This window comes from Hibiscus syriacus, unplaced genomic scaffold (genome assembly GCF_006381635.1).
Source record: "Hibiscus syriacus cultivar Baekdansim isolate YM2019G1 unplaced genomic scaffold, ASM638163v2 tig00110053_pilon, whole genome shotgun sequence".
In the NCBI taxonomy this organism is placed as follows: Eukaryota; Viridiplantae; Streptophyta; class Magnoliopsida; order Malvales; family Malvaceae; genus Hibiscus; species Hibiscus syriacus.
In genome coordinates this window covers 537,608-556,116 of record NW_024062577.1, presented here as the reverse complement: position 1 = coordinate 556,116, position 18,509 = coordinate 537,608, and the positions used below count along the sequence as shown (strand labels likewise).

General features: G+C 33.6%; 2 protein-coding genes across 2 annotated transcripts; one reads left to right on the top strand and one right to left on the bottom strand.

Moving 5' to 3' along the window:
* Nucleotides 1-136: 136 nt before the first annotated feature.
* Nucleotides 137-1,295, top strand: LOC120214153 (probable histone H2A.1; the record flags this gene model as incomplete). Its single annotated transcript, XM_039212121.1, has 2 exons — nucleotides 137-346; nucleotides 851-1,295. Coding segments are annotated over 2 exons (462 nt in total), but the record flags the coding sequence as incomplete, so codon positions are not given.
* Nucleotides 1,296-7,207: 5,912 nt separating this feature from the next.
* LOC120214102 (uncharacterized mitochondrial protein AtMg00810-like) lies at nucleotides 7,208-7,638 on the bottom strand. Its single transcript, XM_039212082.1, has 2 exons — nucleotides 7,600-7,638; nucleotides 7,208-7,513 (listed from the first exon to the last, which is right to left on the bottom strand). The coding sequence occupies exons 1-2, from the start codon at nucleotides 7,636-7,638 to the stop codon at nucleotides 7,208-7,210; spliced, it is 345 nt and encodes a 114-aa protein (XP_039068013.1).
* Nucleotides 7,639-18,509: the final 10,871 nt, after the last annotated feature.

Sequence of the window (18,509 nt, the reverse complement as noted above, 5' to 3'; positions counted from 1 at the left end):
CAAAGTGCCCGATCTGAATAATTTTCCCTTTTCGTACCCCAAGTCCATATGTCGCATCCCTTTCCGGAAAAAAGATTACTGCAAAATTCATTTTCAAGTCGCACCATTTCCTCTAACTTTCTGCATTTCGAAGTAATGGAAGCCGTTTGGGAAGGTGAAGAAGGGAGCCGGAGGAAGGAAAGCAGGCGGTCCAAAGGCAAAAGCGGTGTCTCGCTCAGTCAAAGCCGGATTACAGTTTCCGGTCGGTCGAATCGGCCGTTACTTGAAGAAAGGCCGATATGCTCAGCGTGTGGGGAGCGGTGCTCCGGTTTACCTCGCTGCTGTTCTTGAGTACCTCGCTGCTGAGGTAATTTTATTGCTGTTCTTTTTACCTCGTTAGTGTGACATTTCAGTAATTTACATGTAATTATGTTTTTTTAGTTAAATCAGCCCTATTTTTATTTTGAGACTTTCGATTCACTATACAGAGTTTAGTTGGTTAGTGAAAAAATGAAGAAAAATATATGTTTCAACCCAAATTAAACGGTTTTGCATGATTAACTTGTTTAAAGTTCATTCACGATTTTATTGGTAGTAAAATGCGGTAACTTTATGGTTCAAATAACGTGTACAATGAGCTAGGGTTTGCTATTATATCAAGCATTTGTTCAATATGAGTTCAAAAATAGTAAAAACAGAGCTAAAAACATTAATTAGTTATGTACGTTGCAGATTTGCTTTTGATTCTTTAAGAAATGGTTGCCATTGAATTTGGTATTCCTTTTTCCCCCAAAGTTTAATGTGGTGGGTGACTTTTAAATTTTAGATGCCCTTGAGAATGTGTTCTAAAATTGTTTGTCTGTTTTTTAAGGTTCTGGAGTTGGCCGGTAATGCTGCAAGAGACAACAAGAAGAAGACAATCATCCCAAGACATGTTCTTTTGGCTGTGAGGAACGATGAGGAGCTCGGGAAGCTTTTGGCTGGTGTGACTATTGCCCATGGTGGAGTTTTACCGAACATTAACCCAGTTCTTCTACCAAAGAGAAGCGAGAAGGCATCAACCGAGCCTAAGTCACCATTGAAGGCCGCAAAGTCTCCAACAAAATCACCTAAGAAGGCTTAGTATAGTCTTTGCTTTGCATTTTCTGGCGTTTATGTAGCTCCTTTTTGGTGCTCAAGCCGTTGATAAATGTTGACCTTGATAGGAAGTTTAGGCCATTTCTGCATCCTATGCAATATTTGACCTCAAATTTCCATGAACCTGGACTGCGTGTATGACATTAGATGAATAGCTTTCGGTTCATTTCATTTTGTTACTTTGTTTGCATTGTGTTCTTGCTGTTTGATTAGATGGCATTGGCTACTCCCATTTATTATGAAAGGCCTTGAAGTTTATGTTGTCTAAGTGGTTGATTTCCTTTCCAAAAAAGGATGAATTGGTGAGCCGGGTTTTATTGGAATCATTGAGGTCGGAATGAATGAATTTGCGGCGTTGAAGAGTAGGTTTTCAGGGAATTAGGTGACACAAATGTTGGTGCTGATGTGATGGTGTTTATTTGGAGAAGGGATTCTAAGTCTTCTCGATAGGATTTGGTGGAGATTATCGAAGTTTGTGGTGTTGTTGAAGTATCACGTGCTTTTTTCATATATATAAAATTATGAAAATGGATAGATTTAGGGTTTTAGAGAATAGAAAATAACCTTATTGACAAAAAATGTTTTATAATATACGATTTTAACAAACTTTTTTTAGATTTGCCAAAATGACTAACTAAATCGCAATGCGATCGATAATTCGCAACGCGATCTCTGGTATCGTAAATCAGTTTCCAGATTCGCAATGCGAACTTCAACTCTTCAAGAAGAAATGCAATACATTCAGTTAAGGTTGTTGAGAGTAAATGCAATTTTTAAATATATTTTGAGACTATTCTATAATAATATGAAAATAATAGATATCTAGAAATATTTATAAAATAATTTAGATATTTATAATATTTAATATTATGTCTAAAATTATTTATGAAGATTCTAAATATTTGTAAGATTAATGGGTAAGATGTTAGTATATTTCAATAATCTAATTATCATTAGAATATATAAATATAAGTGAGATTTATCATTGTAATTAGAGTGAAAATGAAAGAAAAAAAATGAAAAACATGTTACGATTTTACTTAAAACACCTAAAAAATCATTATATATCGAAATGTCGCACTTTCGTCAATATTTATCAAAATGTCACACTTCCAAGTTACGTTACAATAAAGCGTGTTCTACAAAACACATCTTGCACACGTGACATCCCAATCAACAAAAGTACAAAATATGCCTTACACATGTGGCAAAGTCACTTTCTATGAAAGTGCCTTATGCTGATTTGACAGGTACACGTGTAAAACACATTTAATAAAATGCGTTTTGAAATTTTTTTGAAGAAAAAACTATAATGACTAATATGTAATTTAAACATCTTGATTCTATGAGTTAGAAAGCTAATGGTGTTAGGTTATATAGACTTAAGTGAAATTTTAGACTCTGTTTGTAAATAATGTGTGACAAAGAACAAGAGAGTATTTCTGAAACTTTTTTTCTTCATATTATCTCTATTTCTTACATTTATGATATACCACGTAAATTCCACTTATAAACTATTATATATAAATTTTATTATTATATATATATATATATATATGAATTAAAAAAATATTTTAATACTTTAAAATATTAAATAATTAATCTTATAAATCATTTTATTAAAAATTTTGTATAAAAATTTAACTGTTATAATTGTTTATTCCATAGTAAGTTATTGCAATATAATTATTTATTTTTTTTATATTTTTAAATATTAAGAATACTATTTTAAAAAATAAAAAAATAAGTGATCTAATGAATTTAGATTTTAATAAATTTATTTTTATTAAAAGACAATTTTTCTTTATATTTATTGTGTCAATAAAATAATTCATATTTTTTTATTTAAGACTAAACTTAAATTATAGATATAATTATTTATTCTCAAAATTAATTTAATAATGTTTTGTAAAAGTATTATAAAATATATAATTATTTATTTGATTTTAATTTTAACTTAAATATTCTTATCAAATATTTCTTAAAAATTTAATTCATAATTAAAAAATAATTATTGAAATATTTTAACACATAACAAATATTTAATTTTAATTAATATAAACCTGAATTTATATTTTAATAGTAAATATTAAACTAATGAAATTCTAACAATAATATATATGATATATTGTAAATGTAAAAAAAAAAAGAGATAATGTGAAAAAGGTTAAAGGAAAGTCTTTTGTTCTTTATTCCACATTGTTTAGAAATACAGTTTTAACACTTCACTTATGTTTGTATAAACTAACCCATTAATTTTGTAACTCCATATTGAGTGGAATGCCATGTGTGCAAAACGTGTTCTGTAGAATGTGCCTTACTGTAATACGAAAGTGTGATATTTTGATAAATATTGGTCAATTGGTGCCATTTTAATAGATTCTAATTTTTAGGATATTTTTAATAAAATTGTCAAAAGTTGTGAGTTAGAGAAAGAGAGATTAGAAATAGAGATAGAGAAATTTTGAGATAAGCTTATTGTAACACCCCAAATTTATTTACTTTTAATTTGACTTTATCTAATTAATTTTTTTGTGTGAATTTTCAAAGTTTTGGGACAACTTTAGGATTTCCTAATAGTTTAGGGATTTATTCCCTAATTTGACCATCGTTGGTTTACAAAGAGAAAAATGGAAAAAGGGTGAGATATTTCAAATGTATGGCTAAATGGAATTAAACCTTAGGCATGGAAACCCATGCTCCTACCATTCGAGCTAGGCTACATTCATGTTAGGATTAGCCTAAAATATTTTTTACCTTTATAGATTGGGATTTTAAATCCCCAACTCAGTTCCTCCCCTGAAGGATCGAACCAAACCCCCCCCCCCCAAAATCCTTAAAATTAAAAATCACCACCGTTCGACCCTCATCATCGATTGCACCACCTCCGGTCACTGTGTTCGACACCTCTGGTACCCCCGTGGCCGTCTTCTAACTTCGATCAAAACCCTTAAAGAAATTCATCGAAAGCCATCGCTATTCACCTTGAATTGATGTTTGTTTGTTCACCGAAAACCTAATCCACCGCCACAAATTTTCATGATTTTGCACCAATTCCGCCACCGTTGTGATATACCGTCGTCATCACTGAGTTCCCCACTCAGTTCTGACCTAAACTTGGTTGAGTTCGTCCTCTCACGTCGTCGATTTCCCCTACCACCATTGGGTAAGCTTTCGGTTGTTCTAATTCAATTTTCATCGACGTTTTGTTGGTTTATTGAGTTGGATTTGATGTTTTAGAGTGTTCCGATTAATCGACTATTTATCAGAGCCATTCGCTTGCTGCACGTGCCCTTGTCATGCGTGTGCTTCTCGGCCGACCTGAATTCTTTAGAAATTGAGTCATCTCGCGCTGAGTCAAATCGCACTGGTTTGGCCCGTTGACTTTGACCAGCGTTGACATTGACTTTGACCAAAAAGTCAAAATTTTTGAAAAGTCATATTTTATATTTTTTGACGTCTTGAGTTCGAATCTGAAGTCCATTTTGATAAATTCTAATCCATTTTGAATCCCAAACATGCATATGTATTTAATTATTTTATTCAAGTGCATTTAAATTAAAGTCAATTATTGATTTATATTATTAATTATTGAAGGTACTCGAGACTTGCCCGACCGCTCGTTAACTCAACCCAGCTCCTCCCGATCCATTCGGCCTCGTGAGCCCGTGATTACTCGTATAGTTTCGTAAACCCTATAAATAGTGAAATTTAAATATTTCTTTAATAGTAACCCAAATTCATTATGGTTTAGGTTCGAGCATTGCTGTAGAACGTAGCGAGGTCGGTGCTCAGTAGACTTTTTGGTCTGATTCCGTTTTACGAGGTGTGTTCCTTGTGTGCTATATGACTGTTTTACCTGTTTTATAATATAACTGATTTATCTGTTCTAAAGATGATTGTTTATTTGATCTGATTGATGAATATTTTATATGATCAATATCTTGATTCTTGATTTACTGATTACAAACTGGGTTGTATGATACATGTTCTATGATTATTTGTTTTACTAAGAAAATTAATTATAATAGTTTTTTTTGGAATTATGGAGTTTCTATGTATTGCCTGAATTGTTTATTGGGGTACTACCTGGGTAGGTGGCTGGAGTTCTGATATTCAACTATTTGGTAATTCCTTTCTATTCTGTTATGGGGAACTGCATTTTTGGTGTACGGGTGGAGGGTAGTTATCCGTTCTAAATAAACCCACTAACACTTTTATAGTACTTTATTGAACTATTCATTCGAACTCTTGAATATGTTTTATATTGCACTTAATGGAACACACTGAGCTTCCTAGCTCACTCCCCAACTTTTCCCCTTTCAGTTACTTTTGCATAGGCATTCCCGGATATGTCACTTGGAGGATCGACACATTTTGTACTGTATTTTGTTGTAATGTTTCCATCTTTCGAACTGCCTTTATTTTGGTGACATATGTTTATATTTTGATATTATGGTTATGGCTTCTTATGTTTACTCCTAATGTATAGATTTATACGATATTTGATATTCAATACTCATAACTTTCTGTTTTAAATTTCTGGAATTGATTTCGATAGTATTATTTTGGATCTATAAATGTTTTTGAAATTTAAGTTACCTTTTGAAAATGTTTTAGAAGTTTGTAATGTGATTTGCTAAACCTAGTCGTAACGTATAGGCTAGGTCTAGGGGGTTACACGTATAATATTGTAATTGTATTATGTGTTAATAGAAATATTATCTTTTTTTTGTAACTATAAGTTTCTTAATTAATAAATGATCGGTTATATCGCTTGATTGATGACTTTTTGATTGATATATGATCGACCCTTACGCCTAATAATTATTGTGCACTAAAAATTTATAAACTAATAGGTTAACCAATAAAAAAGTTGATATAATATTAGTGATAGATCTTAAGTACTCTATAGTGAATATGTTGGGCTCATCAAATTTCAAATACTTGCGATAACCATTATAAATCGTTAATATCTAGTAGCATACAACCAATAAAATATTAGTCATATAACATCAAATTATAATCCTACATATCAAAACAGTTCAAGTTATAGTGTTGCAAATGAAAACATACAAATAAATATAGAAAAACATATAACATCACCTAAATAAATTATAATTTCCTAAGTTAAATTATAATTTAATGTCATAGTCAACAAGGAGTTAACCTTCATGACAATATACGATCAACTCAACCAAATTTGGACGAAACTTTATGAGAAAATCCATGTGTAAAATGAGTTTCTCCTCAAAATGTTGAAAAAAATAATATTAATTTGATGATATATAATCACATAAAATTACATAAAAAGTTTGAGTTAGTAAAGAAATGTTGAACTTTACACGAAAGTAAAGAATATAGCACAAAAACGTGAAATTGCTTTCATTCCATTAATAAAGTAGCTTTTATAGTACAAAGATAAGCTATTAACCCTAACAGCTCACGTAATTACTTCTACAACTCAGCTAACCGTACACTAGCTACAATCAGCTACATCACAGTCTATAGACAGTCATCATAGTTAAACATTACCCCTGTTTCTCAGGAAATTCTACCGTATGATGCTTTAATATACGGCTAAGAAATACGTTGTCAGTTTTATTATTTTTTTAACATTTTCGGTAAACAATTACCGGAAACATTATTATTTTACCTAAAACATTAATGTTTTAACATTTCCAGTAAAATGCCTAATAATAACAAAATCGGTTGAAAAAATAATATTTTAGGTAACTCTTTACCAAACCCGGTAAAGCACCCAATAATAACAAAACTGGTAGAAATAATAATGTTTCTGGTAATTTTTTACAGGTTTTGTTAAAAAAATAATAACAAAACCAGTAGCGCATTTCCTTAATCGTATATTAAGGCTGTCGCACGTGAGATTTTCCCCTACTTCTTAATCCATCTACAATCTGACTATTAGCTAATACATAATTAACATGAACTTGATTTGTTGCTACCTTCTCACGAATAAAGTGTACATCCAAATCAATATGCTTTAAGCGTGCATGATAAACTGGATTTGCACTTAACGCTATAGCACCGGTGTTGTCACACCAAACAACATACACCTCATGTTGCTGACTCATGTGTCAACAAGCAAAGCATGAACCCAGGTTACTTCTGCTGTAGCATTAACTACACTCCTATACTCCGCCTCCATTGTAGACCGGGACACAGACTTTTGTTTCTTTGAACTCCAAGCAACAATTTTACATCCCAAGAACACACAATGTCCTGAAATCAAGCGTCGATCATCTGGGTTCCCTCCCCAGTCTCTATCAGCAAAAGCTTGCACTCGCAGTGGGAAGGTACCTTTCATAAACACTAGCACATTACTTAACGTTCTAGCAAAGTATCTTAGCACCCTTTTGGTAGCCAGAAAATGAGACTGACATAGAACATGCATAAACTGAGTTACTTTGTTCACACTAAATGCAATATTTGACCTTGTATCGTATGCATATAACAAGAAACCAACAATGCTTCGATACTCTTAAGCATTTTCAAGTTCATTGTCACCCTTTTGAACCAACTTTATCAAGGTGTTGAATTGGCACCATGCATATGTTTTCATCAACAACTCCTAAATGTATTTCCTTTGACTAAGTACAAGATCATCACCTCAACTCACTACTTCGATGCCCAAAAAATAACTAAGCTCACTCAGTTCTTTCAACGAGAATTCCTCATTTAGCCGTTTCACAACACCATCAATTTTTGTACTTGAACCTCTGGTGAGGATAACATCATCAACATAAACCAGTATGTATGTACGACACTTTTCATCGGTTTTAATAAAGATAAACACATATGCTCTTGACTCATAAACTTCATTCTCAAAACAACTTGCTTAAGTGTAGCATGCCAGTTCCTGGGAGCTTGGCATAAGCCATACAAGGCTTTGTAAAACTTGCACACAAGGTGTGACCCATCAGAAGCAGTCTGCTCAAAGCCCGGTGGCTGCTAAATATACATATCCTTGCTCAAGCCTTCATTAAAAAAGACATTATTCACATCAACTTGTCGTAGTTGTCACCCATATTAACAACAAATTAAAACCATATTTAGTGTAGAAAACTTCACGACAGGATTTAACGTGTCCTTAAAATCATGACCTGGGACTTACCTTTGGCCACCAATCACGCCTTATACCAATGAATCAACCCATCACGATCCCTCTTTAGTTTAAACAACCACGCCTCATCAGTTTTCAACGCACTGAACTCATCATGCATTGTTGTAAAGGGTAAAAAAAATAGTAAATAAATCAATACTAAAAAATAAAAAATTAAATAATGTTATAATAAAACTTTTAGAAAAACCAATTGTCAATCCTCAACAACAATGCCAAAAACTTGATCGTATGTAAATGTGTGTGATGTGCCAATTAAATCTATGCAAGTAATACAATAGTGAGTGAGTATTGTCTCCACATGGATTGGGGGAATTCTTTAAAAATTGCTACATCTAGGAATAGACATCACTAACTAATTCTATGCGTCTAAATCTAATGATATAAACAAATGAGAAATGTGCTATGGTAGATGATATGAACAGATAGAAAAATTTTGTTGAAATAAGAAATGTGTGAAATGAAGTGAGTAAATAATTTTTGTCCTGGCAAGAAAAATATGCAAGAGTAAACAAATAAAAATTGCTAAGGAAAAAATTACTTGAAAGAATAAGTAAATTACAGTTGCTAAGGAAAAAATGTTCAAGTTCTGAATATAGACTAACATCCTCACACAATCAGACTTCTAACAGAGCACTTGGGTTGGATTTGCTACTGCTAGAAATTATTCTATGCCTAGGATGAACTAAGTATGATGTGCCTATGCTACCCGACAAGATTTACTAAAGTGTTCCTAAGTTATCTCTAGTAAGGAACTTGATACAATTATTGCCACAACAATACCTCTAAATGTAAATAGTGACCTTAGCCTATCGATTAAGTACTATCCCTTTTAGTCGCTTGAAACCCTCTCCTTATCTCTTATGCAGATTAGAACCTTACCATCCCAAATTAGTTCCCTTGTTCACGTAGATCTAACCAAACTCTCTCGATATTAGGCATCAACTCCTAGAAAAATGGATATCTCTCAACAGTTCTTACAAAGACTAGGAATATTATGCCAATGCACCAGATAATCTCTTAAAAGCTCTTACAGTGCTAAGGCATAAGATTAAAACAGTGAACAAAACAAAAATAAATAAATATACTTATCATTCATTAAACATAAAATAAAGTATTATCCAAACATTTTCAACACCAAATAAAATAGTTCATGGTGTGACTAAAATAATCCCAAAATATTCATTAAGTGCAAGCCATTAAAAGATAAGAAATGAAGAACAATGAAAAGGAAACTCCCAAAATCAGAGCTTTGCCATGACATTAGACCATCACCAAGACTACTCTAGGACATTAGCCTCTCTAAAGGGCCTAGCCGCTACTCGGTGAAGCCGACTATGGAGGATACCATGAAACATGATAGGGGAACAGTGGAGAAATTATTGCAGCCACCTTTTCCAAAGCTTTTAGGGTAGGTGAGAGCGGGGAACTCTAAAATGGTGGGCATAATGTAATATTTATAGTGGGAAATTTCTAGGGTTTAGTGCCCTTGAATTTCCCAACTACCCTTGAATCATGCCTATTTCATGAATAATATGGTAGCTGGCAGTGTTCTAAATCCTTGACAGGGGAAAAGGTTCATGTAAAATCCCAAAGAACGGGTTAGTGACTAAATTGTAAAAATTTAGAATTTGGTGATTAAGGTAGAATAATTGAATAGTTCAAAAATGATTGTTAGTAAATATGAAATGAATTAAAGGACAAAATGGTCATTTGCAAGGAAAAATAATTAAAAATTTGGATGGGTTTATATTAACCCACGTGGAAGAGAAAAGAAGGCAAAAATTGGTTCCAAGTTCTATTTATCTTCTTCTCCTTGTTTGTCTCTTCTTCACGGTGGCTTTGGGCTACAAGGTAAGTTGGGTTTTTATGGTTAATTTCTGGAATTTTAAAGAGGGTTTTGATTGTTTAGATGTTATATAAGCTAAAGGAAAGCTTATATGACATTAAAACAACCAGATAAATGTTTTAGAGATAGATTTGAAAAATGGGTTTTTAGATGAAATTTTGATATGGATGAGTTTTTGAAGTTTGAATAAGATTTTTGACTTGCAAGAGGTTAATTAAGAAATATGGAGTGTTAGAATTGATTAATAACATGTTTGAAATTTGGGTATGATTCTTAGTTTTAAGAATTTGAATGAAGTATTGGAAATAATGAAGTGTTGAAATGATAGAAGTTAGTTAATATGGTTATAGTTAAGTTTGGTGGTATGAAAGGAACTTTGTATGAGAAAATTTAGTGAAGAGTTGATGAATTTCGGGTTTGAACAGTAAAATTTACAGATTATGTAGAGGGAATCGATTTCCCTAAAGGAAAGGTTGAAGTTTGGTTTATTAAATTAATCTAAGTTGTTAGTATCAAATTACAAGGGTTAGGCTTCTAATAACCATCTTGAAAATTATGTTTATGTAGATATAAAACGTAATCCTATTCCGGAACAATCGAAGAGTTAGGATTGAATCAACGAAATCGAGGCCAAGGTGAGTGCATATTATAATTATAGTACAGTGGAATAAGACTTGTGATAAGTCTAATTCCTATGTTGATTTTTATAGTACAATAGTTATGAACATGCATACATGATAACTATTATGATACATGTATAAGGTATATATGTTCATATGATTCGATAAATGATATATGTGAATAGATTCAAATGCACATGTGAAATTATAAGTGATATGAATTATGTGATTTCAAGAGAAATGGCATGAGCATATGAACATATGAAACATACGAGTAATGCCCATAGTATATGATATGAGAGCTATAGGTATAGTTGGCATGCCAAGAATCGAGGGTTTCATAGGTTCTTCGGGACATATTCACAGGTCCTTTGGGACAAACTTCATATGCCACTCAGTGGGACTTATACGAGCTGTGATGACAGCAATAGTGCACAACCTCAATGTACTCGAATACCTTGAGTTCTCAGTAATGTACATGGGCTTATAAATTGTTATTAAAGGTATTTGCATTATTATTGTTGTATGTTACCATATTGAATTACATGTTATATGATTGAATGGATAGATTGCATGTTCATATTCATAAGGAATGTATCATTATTATATTTATATGCCTCACTAAGTCTATGACTTAGCGTGTAAGTGATTTACACGTAGGTACCAAGAACCAAGAATAGCGGAAATAGGAGTGGCAAGAACAACAACACTGCTAGAAGATCAGATCAGAAGTAAATAATAAAGTATGTATTTTGATTGTATATAGTATGTTGGCATGTAAGAAATGTTTTAGTAAGAATGCTCTGATCGACTTTTCTAATGTTTTAAACATATTCATGTAAATATAAATGTATAGTAATTAACGGTTAAATTTTTACGAGTTTTATGTAAGTTTTACGAAATTACTGTAGCAGTGCATCGATGCACTGTAGCAGGTTACTGTTCATAAAAGGGAAAAATATTTTCTTAAATTGGTTATAATGAATATAATTAAATAGTATATTATCATATTTTCTTAAAATAAGTTCAAATGTTTTGTTATTTTGTAAGGAAAAGTGTTTTAAAAAGGCAATGTGACATCTCGGACTCGTATTCGGGTTGAGTACGGGTTGAGGGTGTTACATATAATGGCATCAGAGCTAAGGTTTAGTCGATTCTCTGCATAAACTGGAGTCTAGAGTGTTTTATAATGTATACATGCCAACAAAATAGTGAAAACTTCTGATCTAATAGAATAGTAAGAATGTTGCGTTGCTAATAGAATGATATGGTTGTGTTTTTATAGATGTCCAGACATGATAGTTCTCAAAGTCAAGCGGGAGATGATCGGCCTGCTGAAAGTAGTAATTCACATGCCCTGGCCAGGCAAGGTGAAGAACAAACACCTTCTGGAGTGCCTGTATCTATCAAGATGTGTTCTTTAGAACGTTAAAAGCGGTATTGGCCCGTTTTCAACCTCCTGCTACTTCAACTCCAAGAATGAATGTTACAAAGGAGTTGAAGGGTTTAAGAGCTCCAGAGTTTAAAGGTGAAGTCGAGGAAGGTCCTGTTGCTGCGGACCTTTGGCTCAATGATGTAAAAATTATGTTAGAAGGACTCCACTATTCTGATGTGGAGAAGTTGGACGGAGTAGTCTCTTTACTTCGTGGGCAAGCGAGAATTTGGTGGACAAATGTCACTTTGAGGATGACCAGTGATAAAGTGACATGGTCTCTGTTCTTGGAAGAGTTTCAGCATAAATATATAGGAGACCAATTCATCAAGCAAATGAAGCAAGAATTTTTAAATTTGAAACAAATGAACCGCACTGTATATGAGTATGAGTGTGAATTTAATAAGTTAAGTCGCTTTGCAGAGTTGGTGCCGACAGAGAAAGATTCCTGTGAGTGTTTGTTGAGGGCTTGCATCCAATGCTAAAAGAAATGTTATTGTATTGAATCTGTCCTCATTCCAAGAAGTAGTAAACCGTGCTGAAGCTCTAGAGAGAGCTCAAAATGAACGGTTTGGGGAGCAGAGAGCTCAATCATCCAAAAGAACTGGAGCTTCATCAAGCTCTATACTACCAAAGAGAGGTAGAGATTCTGGTTTTCGATATCAAACAAGATTTGAATCAGTGGCATCCTCTGCTAGAGGATCGAATCATGCAAGAGCTAGACGAACTCAATCTGTGGGGACTGGTGATGGGCGAGCACAATAGAGTCAACTTGGGCAGTGTCAGATTGTGGAAGAAACCATAGTGGGATATGCAGAATTAAAACCAGAGCTTGTTTTCGATATGGGGAAACAAGATATTTTATGAGAGGTTGCCCTTTGAGGGTTGAAGAGTCTGTTCCACCGGAGAGATCTGCTTCAATGTCCAGAGGGGACGAGGTAGAGGAAGAGGTAAAACTCAACCTGAATCCTCTACTCAGTAGGAAGTTCACTCTACAGCTCGGGTGTATAATCTCAAAACCAATGAAGACCGGGATGATCCAGAGATAATAACAGGTACCTTTTACTGTTTGATAAACATGTTATGGTATTAATTGATCCGGGGTCTACATATTCATACATTAGTAGCAAGTTAGTGAGAGAACTGAACATTCCGCTAGAAGCTACTAATAATGAAGTGATAGTGACAAATCCATTAGGGCATAGTGCTCGTGTGAATTTGGTATGTCGAGGATGTCCCATACGATTCAGGAAATTGAATTCCCTACTAATTTGATGGAATTACCCTTCGATGAATTTGAAGTGATACAGGGAATGGATAGGTTATATCATTATTACGCTAATATCGATTGTAGTCTGAAAAGAGTAACGTGGAGAAGTCCGGAAGGGGTAGAAGTCGTGGTGTTTAGTGAAGGGTGGAATCCATTGGAAAATGTAATCTCAGTGATGATGACAAGGAAGTTACTGCTACAGGGGTGTCAAGGGTTCATTGCTAATGTGCTGGATGTTAGAACCAAGGAGAAAATAATTGAAGAAATTTCCATAGTCAAAGAGTTTCCCGATGTATTTCCTACAGAATTACCGGGTTTACCTCTAGACAGAGAGGTAGAATTCCATATTAAGATAATGCCTAGACTGCGCCTATTGCTATGATTCCATACAGAATGGCTCCAACAGAATTGCAAGAGTTAAAAATACAGTTAAAGGAGTTGTTAGATAAATGATTTATAAGACCAAGTGTCTCACCGTGGGGAGCTCCGGTGTTTTCGTCAAAAAGAAGGATGGATCAATGCGTCTTTGCATTGATTATAGACAACTTAATAAGGTGACCATCAAGAACAAGTATCCACTTTCTTGAATTGACGATTTATTTGATCAATTAAAGGAGCTTCAGTGTTCTCAAAAATCGATCTATGTTCCAGGTTATCATCAATTAAAGATTCAAGATAAAGATATCCCAAAGACGATATTTAGAACGAGATATGATCACTATGAGTTTATCATGATGCCGTTTGGAGTTACGAATGCACCAGCTGCTTTCATGGATCTCATGAACAGAATATTCCAACCCTATTTAGATCAATTCATAGTGGTGTTCATTGACGATATTCTAGTGTATTCAAAGTCCAAAGAAGAACATAGTTCACACTTGACGAAGGTGTTACAGATTTTACGAGAAAAGAAGCTTTACGCTAAACTCTCTAAATGTGAATTCTGGTTGAAGGAAGTGATGTTTCTTGGACTTGTGATTTCTGCAGAAGGAATTCGAGTAGATCCTCAAAAGATTAAAGCCATTTTAGAGTGGGAAGTTCCAAAGAATGTGTCAGAAGTCCAGAGTTTTCTGGGGTTGGCTGGTTATTACCGAAGATTTTTAAAAACTTTTCAATAATAGCATTACCCCTAACTAAGTTATTAAGGAAAGAGGTAAAATTTGCTTGGACTCCGGGTGTCAGGAAAGTTTTGAAAATTTAAAGAAGATTTTGACAGAAGCTCCAGTGTTAATTCACCTTAGTATGGCAAGAACTTTGTGGTTTATAGTGATGCGTCCTATAATGGCTTGGGATGTGTATTGATGCAAGAGGGTAAAGTGGTGGCATATGTCGAGACAATTGAAATCACATGAGAAAAAGTATCCAACGCACGATCTGGAGATTGCTGCAGTAGTATTTGCTCTTAAGATTTGGTGTCACTATTTGTATGGTGAAAGATGTTATTTATATACAGATCACAAGAGTTTAAAGTACTTGATGAATCAGAAGAGTTGAATTCAAGGCAGAGAAGATGGGTGGAATTTCTCAAGGATTATGATGTTGTGATTGATTTTCATCAGGGAAAAGCAAATATGGTAGCGAATGCCTTAAGCCGAAAGATGTTTACAGCTTTACGAGCTATGATACTAGATTATCATTAAGTGAAGATGGTGATATTTGTGCTGAATTGACTCTCAAGCCATCATGGCTAGATCGAATTAAAGAATTGCAAGCTAGGGATGAAAAGTGTTCAAAGAAGCTACAATAAATAAGGAATGGAGAGTGTACAGATTATGATATGAAAGCTGATGGGAACCTTTATTATCAAGGAAGGCTAGTGATTCCAGATGATGATGAGTTAAAGAATGATCTATTAACGGAAGCTCACTGTAGTCCATTAACGATGCACCCAGGAGGAAACAAAATGTATATAGATCTCAAGAGTCATTATTGGTGGCCAGGAATGAAAAGAAATATTACAGAATTTGTGTCCAAATGCTTGACTTGTCAACAAGTCAAAGCTGAGCATCAGGTTCTGTCAGGATTATTGCAACCAATGATGATTCCTCAGTGGAAATAGGAGAATATAACGATGGATTTTGTAATGGGGTTACCTTTAACTCCCAACAAAAGAGATTCAATCTGGGTGATTGTAGATAGATTGACTAAGTCAGCCATTTTATTCCGGCACGAACTGATTTCTCTATGGACAAGTTTACCGAGTTGTATATCAGAGAGATTATACGGTTGCATGGTGTACATGTTTCTATAGTTTCTGATCGAGATCCTCGATTTACTTCGAGATTTTGGAAGTCATTGCATGGAGTATTGGGAACTCGATTAAATTTCAGCACATCGTTTCATCTCAGATGATGGACAATCTGAACGGACTATTCAAATCCTAGAGGACATGTTGAGAGCTTGTGTGATTGAATTCAAAGGATCATGGGAAAAATATTTGCCATTTGCTGAATTTGATTACAACAACAACTATCAGTCGAGTATTAAAATTGTTCCCTATGAAGCTCTTTACGGAAGGAAATGACGTACGCCTTTGAACTGGTACGAGCTTAAAGATAAAGAAGTACTTGGTCCTGAGTTGATTCAGGAAGTAGAAGAAAAGGTCCAAATAATTCAGAGTAATCTCAAAGCTGCAACAGATAGACAGAAATCTTATGCAAATCTAAAAAGGAAAGAAATTGAGTTTCAAGTTGGAGATAAAGTGTTTTTAAAAGTGTCTCCATGGAAGAGGTGTTGAGGTTTGGTCGAAAAGGAAAATTGAGTCCTCGATTTATTGAACCATATGAGATTGTAAAGAGAGTGGGACCAGTAGCATACCAATTAGCTTTGCCACCGGAAATGGAAAAGATTCACAATGTATTCCATGTTTTGATGCTTCGAAAGTATCGATCTGATTCCTCTCATATTATGACACCAGAAAAGATTGAGGTTCAACCTGACCTTATGAAGAAGAAGCAGTGCAGATATTAGCTCACGAGGTGAAACAACTAAGGAATAAAACTATTCATTTGGTCAAAGTGCTATGGAGAAATCACAACGTAGAAGAAGTAATGTGGGAACGTGAAGAGGATATGCGACATCAATACCCCTATTTGTTCGTGCACTGAAAATTCAAGGACGAATTTTCTTAAGGGGGAGAGATTTGTAACACCCCAAAAAATGGGTTAGTGACTAAATTGTAAAAATTCAGAATTTGGTGATTAAGGTAGAATAATTGAATAGTTCAAAAATGATTGTTAGTAAATATGAAATGAATTAAAGGACAAAATGGTCATTTGCAAGGAAAAATAATTAAAATTTTGGATGGATTTATATTAACCCACGTGGAAGAGAAATGAAGGCAAAAATTGGTTCCAAGTTCTATTTCTCTTCTTCTCCTTGTTTGTCTCTTCTTCACGGTGGCTTTGGGCTACAAGGTAAGTTGATTTTTATGGTTACTTTTGGAATTTTAAAGAGGTTTTGATTATTTAGATGTTATATAAGCTAAAGGAAAGCTTATATGACATTAAAACAACCAGATAAATGTTTTAGAAATAGATTTGAAAAATGGGTTTTTAGATGAAATTTTGATATGGATGAGTTTTTGAGGTTTGAATAAGATTTTTGACTTGTCAAGAGGTTAATTTAGGAATATGGAGTGTTAGAATTGATTAATAACATGTTTGAAATTTGGGTATGATTCTTAGTTTTAAGAATTTGAATGAAGTACTGGAAATAATGAAGTGTTGAAATGATAGAAGTTAGTTAATATGGTTGTAGTTAAGTTTGGTGGTATGAAAGGAACTTTGTATGAGAAAATTTAGTGAAGAGTTGATGAATTTCAGGTTTGAACAGTAAAATTTACAGATTATGCAGAGGGAATCGATTTCCCCTAAAGGAAAAGGTTGACGTTTGGTTTATTAAATTAATCTAAGTTGTTAGTATCAAATTACAAGGGTTAGGCTTCTAATAACCATCTTGAAATATGTTTATGTAGATATAAAACGTAATCCTATTCCGGAACAATCGAAGAGTTAGGATTGAATCAACGAAAGCGAGGCCAAGATGAGTGCCTATTATAATTATAGTAGAATGGAATAAGACTTGTGATAAGTCTAATTCCTATGTTGATTTTTATAGTACAATAGTTATGAACATGCATACATGATAATTATTATGATACATGTATAAGGTATATATGTTATATGATTCGATAAATGATATATGTGAATAGATTCAAATGCACATGTGATATTATAAGTGATATGAATTATGTGATTTCAAGAGAAATGACATGAGCATATGAACATATGAAACATACGAATAATGCCCATAGTATATGATATGAGAGCTATAAGTATAGTTGACATGCCAAGAGTCGAGGGTTTCATAGGTTCTTCGGAACATATTCACAGGTCCTTCGGGACAAACTTCATATGCCACTCAGTGGGACTTATACGAGCTGTGGTGACAGCAATAGTGCACAATCTCAATGTACTCGAATACCTTGAGTTCTCAGTAATGTACATGGACTTATAAATTGTTATTAAAGGTAATTGCATTATTATTGTTGTATGTTACCATATTGAATTACATGTTATATGATTGAATGGATAGATTGCATTTTCATATTCATAAGGAATGTATCATTATTATATTTATATGCCTCACTAAGTCTATGACTTAGCGTGTAAGTGATTTACACGTAGGTACCAAGAACCAAGAATAGCGGAAATAGGAGTGGCAAGAACAACAACACTGCTAGAAGATCAGATCAGAAGTAAATAATAAAGTATGTATTTTGATTGTATAGTATGTTGGCATGTAAGAAATGTTTTAGTAAGAATGCTCTGATCGACTTTTCTAATGTTTTAAACGTATTCATGTAAATATAAATGTATAGTAATTAACGGTTAAATTTTTACGAGTTTTATGTAAGTTTTACAAAATACTGTAGCAGTGCATCGATGCACAATTTATATTCAAGTTTTTATGCATCGGTGCACTGTAGCATGCATCGATGCACTGTAGCACTGTAGCAGGTTACTGTTCATACGTATTTTACTGTTCATAAAAGGGAAAAAATATTTTCTTAAATTGGT

Coding starts and splice junctions, on each gene's coding strand:
- LOC120214102 (XM_039212082.1), bottom strand. CDS start 7,638: ATGAACTTGAAAATGCTTAAGAGTATCGAAGCATTGTTG. Junction 7,514..7,599: donor AGAGTATCGAAGCATTGTTG/GTTTCTTGTTAT, acceptor GTTCTATGTCAG/TCTCATTTTCTGGCTACCAA.